The sequence below is a fragment of the Bufo gargarizans genome, chromosome 3 (assembly GCF_014858855.1).
Source record: "Bufo gargarizans isolate SCDJY-AF-19 chromosome 3, ASM1485885v1, whole genome shotgun sequence".
Classification (NCBI taxonomy): Eukaryota; Metazoa; Chordata; class Amphibia; order Anura; family Bufonidae; genus Bufo; species Bufo gargarizans.
In genome coordinates, this window is record NC_058082.1 from 282,821,758 (window position 1) to 282,834,499 (window position 12,742).

The window sequence follows — 12,742 nt, forward strand, 5'->3', positions numbered from 1 at the left end:
CTAAGGGCCTGAAGCTTCTATTTGCTGATAAGGGTTATGTGACCAGGCGTCTATTGGCTAATGCATTTTTTGGGAATATCTCAGGAATGGTACAGCCTAGAGAGCTGAGACCCGGTCTAAAACCTTTCCGGACTCCTGATGTACCTGTGTGCCAAATTTCGTGATTGTAAATGCGATGGTGCGGATATCTTTGTGTGGACATACACACATACAAAAACTCAGCTTTATATATTAGAAGAGAATTTATACTGTAGCTTATAGATCGCAGAATACAGATAATAAAGTTTTATTATTATGGAAGAGATCTATAGCTAACTGTTCATTTGGAAGTAGACAACAGAAAGTCTTTTAGATTTTATATGTTATACACTAATGATAAATTTCACTGAAACAATTACTCGTTACTCTAATAGCGCATATCATAAAATAACCACCTTTTCATTTTGGCTTTCATTTAGAGTTTATCAGGTAAGGATGAACCAATTATTGGATCATTTTTTAGAACAGGCCAATTTTTATTGATAAAACGTTTGATCTGCTCAAAATCAAAACTATTATAAAGGAGTTGACTTGAAATCTCTTTTTCTTCCTTTTTTCTTCTTTCTGTTCATTTCATTCTCAACTTCATATTTACTTCTTTCCAATTGTTCAAGGTCGTAGCCTTTTTGCTGTAAATAAAACTGTTCCCCAAACCAAAAATAGTTGTACAAAAAGCAATACAATCAATAATAAACTCAATCTGAAGCTATGCTCCATTGAATCATCAAATGTTAGACTATACCTCACCTCCTCAGTCCCTTAACATGATCTTGATGTCCATGCGCTGGAGTAAGATGCACCTCTCTGGCACTCTGTGGGCCAAAAACTCAAATCTATGCCAGTCTGGGGATGGTGTAGACTCAGGTTACAACAGTTTCTGGTGTAAGTTACAGTAAATCTGGCTGGCTCTGCTAAGCCCAGCATTCTCCCAATAAGCACCACTCTTTTCTCAACACTTAAGAAAAGTGGCGAGAAGATTAAAAAGTAGCAAATTATGGGGCAAACGTGGAATTTGCCATAATTTGTGACTCTTTTATGCCACAATGGTGGAGTAAAAACTTTCATAAATGTCCTCAATTGACTTTCTACAGAACGGAGGATACACTCACTACATTAAATTAACTATTTTCCTTGCAATCACATAATATATATTTTTTATCCTTTTGGATATACTTCTTGTCAGTCTTCTGCCAGGACAGCCGTCAGGGCTGCATAAGTATGATACTGTCCATGACATGGGCAAATAAGTAACCAGCAACTTATCGGTGAGCTGCCCACCCTCATCTATGAAACATCAGTTAAAAATTTAGACACCATATTTAAGAAGCAATGATGTGCAAACCTTCTTACCTATATGCTGTGCTTCATTTGACAGAGATATAAATGCACAGGACCCAAGTACTATTCTGTTTCTGCTCCCCCATGGACCTATTAACTATATGGTATACGCTATATAGGATAACATGTGCCTTCTTCAAGTGACCCTATATGTATGCAAAGAGGTAGAAGATGGAGGTTAATGGACAAAATAGAGACCCTGACTATTTGCCCATATGGTTTCCGATATTTCTGTTGGTAGTCTCTTTGTCTCTCTGTAGATTTTTTGTACTTTTTTTTTAAGCTATAAGTTCTTAATGCTTTGCAGTATATAAGGGTTGAGTAATAAACATGAACCTGTGAAAATGTTTTGCCTTCAATCTATGTTGCCAGTATGTTTATCTATGGTCTCTTAAGGATTGTATGGCTTGCTTAGTGGGCAGAGTGTGACAGCAGTAATGTAATTACCTTTTATCCTACATACTGTAGTAGCTTTTGATTCATTTTTCATTTTCCGTCCATTAGTCAATACGTCCCTCATTATAAGACATGCAGTAATTAGAGCTAGGCCGTTTGAATGCATTAAATGCAGATAAATGCCAGTTCCGTACTGTGCTTTTATTATTATTTTATAAAAACAATAGCCATATGTGTTAAAACATAGAGGAGTTTATGGAAAATGCCAATATCACATCACATTCAATTCCTTTGGGACTTTATGACAGTTACCAAATACAAGATTAGTAGATAAACTCCAAATAACTGAAACTATACATCGTCATAAGAAATTACAATTGATGTTAACTGATGTTTATTTGTTGTATGTGGATATTATAGGCATTAACAATGCAATAAATATGCAAAATTTACAAATCCAGAGGGAAGAGACCAAAATGGTTAATCCTTTCAAATGGTGACATTTTGGTGAAGCAGTCAGTTCCTTGCATACATTATATTTGTCATCATTGTGAAATGATATATCAGGACAGTGCAAGAACAGTGCAAAGTAAATTCATGTCAACATTTAGGACGTCATAATTGGCAGGGGGTTCCATTCATTTCAAAGGACAGTGACTGGACCAATGTTAGCTACACTTGATTTTAACAACATTTCTCTTACCTAGTGAAATAATTTATACATATCCAAAGTGAAGGCTGCCTTGCTCAACAGTCAGAACATAATTTATACAATTATCCTGTAATCTCAGAGAAACTATACACCATATATTTTATTCTAATACAAGTAAACATAAAGTATTTGTCCAATCTATATAAATATTTGCTGCAGTGCAGCTTTTTCACTGAAGGATGCATCACAAAAAAAAAGCCTCAGGACAGGTCATCGATATCAGATCGGTGGGGCTCCAACTCCCGGCACCCCAGGCCAGTGAAGTCATCTTGATTGGTCACATGGCTTATGTGCACCTCAGTCCCATTTAAGTGAATCAAGCACAACTGCTATATAATGTATGGTGTGGTGCTTGGTATGCTGTGAGGAGGCCGCAGCACTCCTTTGAGCACTGCAGCCTCTTCAAACAGCTGATCGTGGGGGTTTCAGGAGTCGGACGCCAATCAATCAGATATTCTACTCCCAGGAAGCCGCTTTAAGACTAGGGCTCCATTTTAAAGCCCCAGCACCACCACCACTTGCACATGACCTCACCATGAGTGAAAAATTTGTGAGAACTTAAATAATTATTTCCAATTTTTTTCTTTCATAGCCATTAAGGGAATTTTACAGCAGGCGATCAAATATAATCATGGAGCCCCCATCTTGAGGTTGCTCTATGGCATATCACTTTGGACTAGGATCATGTGCCTATTGTCTTGCAGCCATCAAGTGTCTGTGACTTGTACATGAACTGTACTGTGCATATTATTAAATATAAGCAGCATTGGTGACCACAACTATGTACAGAAGTACTATGTACCCAAAAAGTGTGTTTGTTCATTGCGGCTTTAAATCATGTTTCATAAATGCAGATTAAATGGAAGAATTGTGCACAATTGTTCCTCTAAAAACCCATTTAAACAACCATGTTACCAGATTGTTCATGCAAATTTTTTTTGTTAAATTCTCGAGAGAGAAATCAACACTTGTTCTTAAAGCCATTAAACAGACATAATTTAATCACAATAAATAAATAAAAATAAATTAATTAATAAATAAGTTAATAAGTTAATACGTGTTCTTCAAGAGGTTAAAAGTGACTCTATAGCGTCAGTGGTTTTGCATGGAATGTCTTTTTGGTGGTGATAGTAGCTGTAATCTTTAGAATACGTTCATAAAATATGGTAAAAAAAATAAAGATGGTGCTGATGGATAATTATTTACTAAACAAATAAGAGACAATTACTTCTCAAAAACATATACATGTGGCTAGAGAAATGCAGATTTAGACGAATCCCTGCCAGAGATGTAGCTGGGTGTGTGTGGTGGGCTAGCTGGACATGAACCCCTGATGTTGTGTGTTGGGGCACCAACAACACACTCTACCTTGACCACAGCACTATGATATGGGGTAGAACAAGCTGAATCTTTGCCTCATGTGAAGGTAAGCCTAGTTACTGTACATCTCTGGTGGCTGCATTTCAAATAATTTAATAATCAACTTATTATTATATATGTATATTATTTTATCTTTTTGCTGGTGATTTTAGCTATTAATTTGACTCTCAAACTCATTTGCAGTTTAAATATGCTAAACATACTTATAGGGGTTTGTTCAACCCTTTATAAGTGATGGCCTATATTCAGCACTGGCCATCATTATCTGACCAGCGGGGGTCCAACACCCTGCACCCCTGCCAATCAACTGTTCTGCAGTAGTTCTGACTCCAGAAGTACCATTGTGCAGTGGACCCAGCTGGTTACTGCAGTGCTGCTCCCATTTTCTTTCAAGGATGGAGCTGTGTAGTTCTTGTGCCAAGTTCTGGGTCTGGAGATATTACAGAACTGCTAATCAGCATGGACCCCCATCAATCCCGAGGACAGGCTATTACTTGTAGTGAGTTGGACAACCCCTTTAAAAAAAAACTAACTATAGCATTACTAACAAAGCCTAGCTTGTTTCTCATAAGTTGTTAGTTTAATATCCAGTTACCATCAGTTAATAATTTGGACTATTTCAAGTTAAACCAATACACCCTTCATGTATGGGCACATGATGGTAAACACATCATGGACATTCTCAGGAACTACTGAGATGACAGAAAACTTTTGATAAGGTGTTTGCCAACTATTTAGTCACATGGGAACAGGAACATGGAGAGTCTAAAAAAATAACACATGAGAACAGACATATAGTAGATAGGTATGACAATGAATGAATTAAATTACATGCTCTTCATTTCTGTTAATTTATAAAAATGCAAAAAGAAAAAAAAAGGTTTTGGGGGGGACCTGTCATTAACTTCCAAACATGTTTTATGATGAAGCAGATATATATCATTATAAGTCCAAAATGTTTGAATACTGAAAAACACTTCCTACTACAGACTATATGACTTTAGAAAATACAGTTAAGTAACCAAGACTGAGGCTGTCATTATCTCCATGTAGTGCCACCATTCTATGCAGTGGTGAAGAGGCTGTGGCTTCTGTGCTTTGCAGCATTGAGCACTCTGTTCATAGAACACAGGGGAAATCTCAAGATGTAACAGAATGAAGAACAGAATTTCTATTGATGTGAGGTGTTTGCATTTCTACAGACAGATTTACATTAATATGAGGTTGTAGATGCGAGTGACAGTGAATATTCATAATATATATAAATATATATACATATATTATTCTATTTCACATTCCAACCCTGTGATTTTTCTTGGGCTAACACACAATCTACTTTAGGAAGCAAATGTGATTAGTAGAAGTTGATTTTTGATGCACAGAGGCTTAAAATCCAGCACTCTCCGAGCTGCTCCTGTAACTAGGGCTTCTACTATGGCTGGGAGAACGGCTCCGAGTCCGGCTACGGCTGTAGCTGCTATAGCTGTCATAGCTCCTACTTCGGCTACGACTGTGAGAGTAGCTACTCAAGGAGCTGGAAGATGGGCTTGGTCTGTAGTATGGAATAGGACGCTTCCGGGCACTGCAAATGAAAACAATTAATAAGTTACAGGAGGAAGCAGGCAACGTCCAGTCTTTAGGATATTACAGACAATGGAAGTCTACTGAAGAAGTCAGCTTAAGAAGTTAAGACGTTTCTTGCTTAAGAAGTTAGTTATTTTTAGAAACTGACATGTTAGGTTTGAACATTTACCTACGAATAATAAAAGTGAATGGGGCCAATAAAAGTTTGGCGTATATTATATCAAGCGCAAAAGGGAACCTATCAGGAGCTTTGTGCTGCCTAAAGCATAGGCAGCATGAAATATCTTCTGGTTTCCTGGTTACAAACAACTATGTTTTACTCTGAAATACTGCCGAATTTCAAGGAAAACACAGTTTAAGAATAAGCTGGGAACAGGATTGTTGACTGCCAGCCACCCCCTATCCAGCTTGGTTTTATTGACAGGTCTCTTCCTATTTTTGTATAGGGACAAATCTGTCAATGGAGCCAAGCCAGGGGAGATCAACTATATTTTCTCTAAACCACTGCATAGCTTCAGAGTAAAATATAGTTAGATTGTTTGCAACCAGGGAGGCTGACATACTTTATGCTGCATGTGGTTCAGACAACATAAAATTCTAGACAGGTTCCTTTTAAAGGTAAATATAGAAATAACTGAATCTGAAGCCTCTGATAGTGTCCGTTTGTTAGGCTTTATGTTCTAATAATTTTTGGAGAAAACTGCATGCTTAAATGGAAGCTGTCACCATAACATGCGGTGCAAACGGCAGCATGTTATAGAGCAGAAGGAGCTGACCAGATTAATGTATAGTTTTATCCAGTAAAACCTGTATCTTACTCCTTAAAATCTCTGAGTTCAGTAGTCATGTGTTTGGTCTTATCAGCGATTGACAACTTCACTGTATTAGTATGGATACATAGATAGAGGTCAATCGTTGATAAGACCACCCATGTGACTACTAAGCTCTGCGGAACAGAGTTCTTTATGAAGAAATTACAAATATTACTGAATCTTTTCCTATATATCAATCTGCTCAGCTCCTCCTGCTCTATAACATGCTACCTGCAGATTGCACTGCATTTCATGATAGGTTCCCTTTCAGTGCTGTTTAATTATCTAAAATACAGCTATGAGTTTAAAAAACTGCGGGAAAGATGATGCTTAAAGAGGACCTTTCACCGATCCTGACATTGTGAACTAAGTATACAGACATGGAGAGCGGCACCCGGGGATCTCACTGCACTTACTATTATCCCTGGGCGCCGCTCCGTTCTCCCGCTATGCCCTCCGGTATCTCCAGCCACTAAGTTATAGTAGGCGGAGATTTCAGTCACTAAGTTATAGTAGGCGGAGTCTGCCCTTGTTCTGCTGTAGCGCTGGCCAATCGCAGCGCAGAGCTCACAGCCTGGGAGAAAATAACCTCCCAGGCTGTGAGCTCTGCGCTGCGATTGGCCAGCGCTAGAGCAGAACAAGGGCAGACTCCGCCTACCATAACTTAGTGACCGAAATCTCTGCCTACTATAACTTAGTGAGTGGAGATACCGGAGGGCATAGCGGGAGAACGGAGCGGCGCCCAGGGATAATAGTAAGTGCAGTGAGATCCCCGGGCGCCATGTCTGTATACTTAGTTCACAATGTCAGGATCGGTGAAAGGTCCTACAGTTTCTAATATGTTCTCTGTTGGCCCCACATAATCCACACCTCTGACAGTCTCTGAAAATGTAGAAACAGGAGGTTAGTAAATAAGTGAACCTGAAGACATGATTAAATGTTAGTGTCAAGCAAAAGGAATTGCACTCCTTTCCACCAAAGCAAAAAGCCAGCCCAGGCCAAACCGCAACATTGGCCCTTCTGTGCTTAAGATATTGATATCCTTTCTTATTTAATATTTTTATTTATTTATGTTTATTACATTTCAGTCTAAAATGATGGTGCCCATTAGAAAAAGCATACTGTATTAAAGAGGAAAGATGGCGATGGACTGACAGATGATGCAAACAGAAGCCACAGACATGAAAGCTTTTTGCACATCTCTCAAAATTGTTTCTGTGACAGGGCCCAGCCAAGCCTGAAAGAAAAGATGCCATAAATGACACCTTCTTATTTCAGCACCCTTCAGCTGTTTGCATTTCTTCATTTTACGTGTGGTCTTTCAACAGACACTGGACACTTCACGTACTGAAATATTAATAATCTTCAGTCCATTATCAACAACATACTTAAAACTTCATAAGCTTCCAGACTATAAACCATAGCCTATGGAAGTTCCTATAATGGGCTGACAGACACTGTGCCTCCTGGTACTAGACTTGTAAGAACATGGATTGTTTGCTTTACATGAATGGAATGCAATAGCTTTTTGCCTCTAGAAAAGTGTCCACATCCAGTAGAAGCTGTGCTGCACATATAGCACAGTATTAATAAAGCTGCAGACATCAGACCCCCTTGTAGGACAGACTGCATTAAGATAGAGACATCCTGTAAGGAGTTAGTAAATTTGACAGAGTGCCCAGCTTCATCCGAGCGGCAAGATTACCCTAGTAATCAAGTATACTTGCTGTCATCGATGTCACTGCCAACAGGTCATCACAAGGAACCTTAACATGGGATGGAACAGCATCAATTTACATGATACAAATGATGTCAGGTATTTTAAGTATGAATTTGCAGTATGAATTAAACCCTTTCCTTGATATTACAGCCTTGCACTTTGTGAAGCCGGATTGGTAAAAAAAAAATAGATAAAGAACCTTACAAAATCACGGAATGTGAATTTAAGGATAATAGTAGAATATTATCTACACATCAACCAATTTTCTTTTATTTATGCTAAGGATCTTGAGATACATAGGTCTGTACAAGAGCTGTACAACTAAGGCTACTTTCATACTAGCGTTTTGGCTTTCCGTTTGTGAGATCCGTCTCGGGCTCTCAGAAGCGGTCCAAAACGGAACAGTTTTGCCCTAATGCATTCTGAATGGTAAAGGATCCGCTCAGAATATATCAGATTGCCTCTGTTCCATCTCCATTCCGCTCTGGAGCGGGACACCAAAACGCTGCCTGCAGCATTTTGCTGTCTGCTTGACGAAACTGAGCCATACTAATCCTGGTCCTGGCACACAATGTAAGTCAATGGGGACGGACCCGTTTTCTCTGACACAATCTGGCACAATGGAAAACGGATCCGTCTCCCATTGACTTTCAATGGTGTTCATGACAGATCCGTCTTGGCTATGTTACAGATAATACAAACGGATTCGTTCATGACGGATGCAGACGGTTGTATTTTTGTAACGGATCTGTTTTTGCGGATCCACCCAAAACTCGAGTGTGAAAGTAGCCTAAAGTAGTTTCTATATATAAGGGTACTTTTACACTAGTGTTTTTTTTTTCCGGCGCTGAGTTCCGTCCTAGGGTCTCAAATCCGGAAAATAACTGATCCGTTTTATCCTAATGCATTCTGAATGGAGAGTAATCCGTTCAGTCATTTTGACTGATCAGGCTTTTCAGAAAACCGTAGCATGTTGTATTTTTACCTCCGGCCAAAAATCCTGAACACTTTGACTGAACGCCGGATCCGGCCTTTTTCCCATTGACTTGCATTAACGCCGGATCCGGCGCCGTGTGTTCAGTCAAACCGGATCCGGCTTTTGCATGTTAAACAGAAAAATGTGAAAAAAAAGTTAAAGTCCATAAATGGCGGATCCGTTTTTTCCAATGCATTTTTTCATTGAGATCAAAATCCTTATCAGGATTCAAATGTAATCCGTTTTCACACGTTTTTCCGGATCCGGCGGGCAGTTCCAGTGTCGGAATTGAACGCCGGATTTAAACAACGCTAGTGTAAAAGTAGCCTAACACTATATTATTCTTTCATTTTGAAAAATATTGTTGAATAAGAAGTTAAACGAATAATCTCCTGCGGCCACTTAATCCTAGAAATGATCTAGAAATCATATTCAGCTAAATAACTCTTTGTGTTCTACCTGCAATGGTAGTTTTCATTTTTAAAGGGGTTGTCCAGGCTTTTTCTATTGATGACCTATCCTCAAGATAGGTTATCAATATCAGTTTGGCGGGTGTCTGACACCCGACACACCCCTGCTGATCAGCTGTATGAGGAGACGGCACACGTAGTGCACTCATGCTTTCTCCCTTCTCTCTTACTGTCCGCTGCTGCTTTGCCATAGACATACAGCGGAGAGCAAGAAGAGAGAAGGGAGACGGCACGTCTCACTATGCGTGCCGTTTCCTTATACAGCTGATCGGCGGCGGTGCCAGGTGTCAGACCCCGCCAATCTGATATTGATGACCTATTCTAAGGACAACCTCTTTAAGCAAACATTCACAAGCGCTACCATACTCAAACACCCATTAACAAATTTATCAGAAAGGAAGAACTTGTCTTTTTCAGGCATCGCAAAATAGTAATGTGTTCATGATAATATCTAGCCTGTGTTGCATTTTACCACACTCACAAATTCTCCAAACCGATGTTTCAGGTTCAATTATTATTTAGCAAATTTCTTCAAATCATTTTTGATCTGTACAGTTTGTCAGCAAATATGCTCTTACAACAGTCTGTGAGTGAAGAAATTGTTCTTGACAGCTGTTGTCCTTAACCCCTTAATGACCAGTCCTGCTTGGGCACTACTTTAGGATACATATAAATTATTGATTATCTATTAACACTTTTCTGTAAAAAAAAATGTTTTTGTGTTTTAGGTTGCATTATTCTGAAAGGCATAACTTTTTTATTTTTCCATTGACTGAGCTGTGTGAGGTTTTTTTTGTCATGATTCTGAGGCAGCAAGTACACCTCCACAGGTGGGGACATAATATTGCATCAAGGGGTTAAAAGAGATGTCACCATTTAACATAAATGGTGTTTAAATAGGTTTGACATTCTCTGCTGATTCATTTATTACTTCATTGAATGATAAACAAGCAAGGCACAGCAGTAGTATATAATCCAATATACCATTGCAGAAACTGCATCAAATGTGTGCATAAAGTACTGGTAGATACAATTATCGTTGCAAACGCAATATGGCATTACGCAAAACATTCAAATGGGGAACAGTAAAAGGCAAGGCACACCACTCTCCCCATACCTTCCAGTAGATCCATCTGGGTGTTACCAGTAGGGATGTGTACTTGTACAGGCTGATACTGGAAGAACTGAACTAAAGTACAGGGGCACAACTCAAACTGGTAACACCTATGTTCTCTGAATCTGAGAAAAGAAGCCTCAATTATAATAGGAACTCAAAAAACACAGAATGTTGGACCTAACAATGACATAGTGTTAAAATGTAAACACTTACTTCATAAATCTACTTACATTTATAAATAACGAAAAAAAAAAAAAAAGTTGGAAATTCTCTTAGTAGCCGTTTCTCAACAGGCTTTGATCATCTGTTGTTTTCTACACACCAGTGATTCTTATGTTAGCACTTTTAATATTGTTGGCTTCCTCGATTATGGAATCCCATTTGTATTTGGTTTTATATGGCTCTTAATGACTTAAATAGTAGTATACAACTATTTATACATATACCCAACCTTTAGGCTCCATTCACACGTCCGCAATTTCGTTCTGCATTTTGCGGGACGGAATTGCGGACCCATTCATTCCTATGGGCACACGGAATTGCGGACCTGCACTTCCGGGTCCACAATTCCGTTCCCGAAAAAAATAGAGCTTGTCCTATTCTTGTCCGCAATTGCGGACAACAATAGGCATATTCTATAGTGTCGGCGATGTGCGGTCTGCAAAATGCGGAACTCACATTGCCGCTGTCCGGGTTTTGCGGCTCCGCGGCTCCGCAAAAAACGTTGCTGACTTGTGAATGGAGCCTTAGGATTAGCCTTAGTGTATCCTTGGGTATACATTTGGTCCTGTATAAATAAAAATCTGTGTCTTATTCCCATAACTGCATTTCTAACAGTTACCTTGTAATTCTCCTAGGCTCCATGAAGCTTGGAGAGTCCCTTCTTCTCTTCCGAATAGGTGAGTAACTTCTAGAGCGCCGTCTAGGTCTTGCTGCTTCTGTCTCATTATGCCGTGCTCGAGTCTCATTGTCTTTTTCCCTAAGATAATTAAATACACTGGTGTAAGGAACTGATATAATAACATAATGTCACAGTCAATGGACAGATGAATGGAAGCGTCCAATGAATGACAAATATTACATATCTATCTAATTAGTAAGCACCAGGTTAAGGAGGATAAGAGCCATGACAACAGTGATGGTATTGATAGGAGAACCATCCAATAATCCGACAATGATGTACAGCATATCCTCATTTTATAAAGGCATCTGTCAGCAGAGTTGTACCTATAAAACTGGCTGACCTGTTACATGTGCACTTGGCAGCTGAAGGCATCTGTGTTTGTGCCATGTTCATATGTATCTGCATTGCTGAGAAAAATTAAGCTTTAACATATGCAAATGAGCCTCTAGGAACAACGGGGGCGTTGCTGTTACACCTAGAGGCTCTGCTCTCTGTGTAACGGGGCCAGGCAGTGTAAACGTCATCATACCTGGCCCTGCCAATCAAAGTGCATAATCACTTGTACAATCCAAAGAATAGATTATTTACCCTGTAAAGTGAACGTCATAAGAAGGTCATATTTGCTGTATTTTTGTACGTTGTACCGTTTTGTAATCCCTTCTTAATCTATGTTGTGTTGGCGTGGCACCGACCACTATTATTAAGAGGCTAAAACCTCTTAATTATTGTGGTGCATCTCGGGGCAGAAAGTTGCTAATTTGGGCGCAAGGCCGGACTCGCGCCAACATTTGTGGCTTTACTATGCTGGAAAACTGCAATAAAAGTTTATTAAATCTCCCTAGAGTGTTTTTATTGTGAAAAATACAATCTCTGTAATCATACTGACCAACAGAATATTTATCTTGTCATTTATATCACACAGTGAACACCTAAAACAAAACCACAGAGAACAATGGTGGAAATACTGTGTTTTTTCAAGTAAAAATAATAAGTTATTCAATACATTAGATGTGGCCAAACAAAAACAAGTTTGCATACAAAAATGTTTATGGAATTTTTTTTTTAAATCACAGCGTCCTGAAGTCCCTAAAGGGATGAAGAACAACTTTTGTTTTGGAGAGATTTGCAACATAACATTCATATTTTTTTGTGTGATGTTTTAAAACAAGAGTGCAGTTTGTAGAAAGGGAATAGTATTATGCCATCTCACTCATTTAATATACAATTTCACATTACTTGTTGATGCCTTTGCTCTAAAGTGAACTGATAGCATATTGTTCCTTTAGACCAAAGA

The 12,742-nt window shown here is 38.9% G+C and overlaps 1 protein-coding gene across 2 annotated transcripts in view; it reads right to left on the minus strand.

Moving 5' to 3' along the window:
• Positions 1–2,118: 2,118 nt before the first annotated feature.
• The window catches only part of SRRM3 (serine/arginine repetitive matrix 3), a 471,986-nt gene continuing 461,362 nt past the window's right edge, over positions 2,119–12,742 (minus strand). Inside the window, exons 14-16 of one of the 2 annotated variants that reach the window (XM_044286537.1) lie at positions 11,386–11,523; positions 7,967–8,027; positions 2,119–5,447 (exon numbers count right to left, since the gene is read on the minus strand). In XM_044286537.1, coding sequence (XP_044142472.1) covers positions 8,000–8,027; positions 11,386–11,523 — 166 coding nt within the window. In that variant the 3' untranslated portion in view covers positions 2,119–5,447; positions 7,967–7,999. The remainder of the gene's footprint in view (positions 5,448–7,966; positions 8,028–11,385; positions 11,524–12,742) is intronic. The other variant, XM_044286538.1, reaches the window with a different exon arrangement.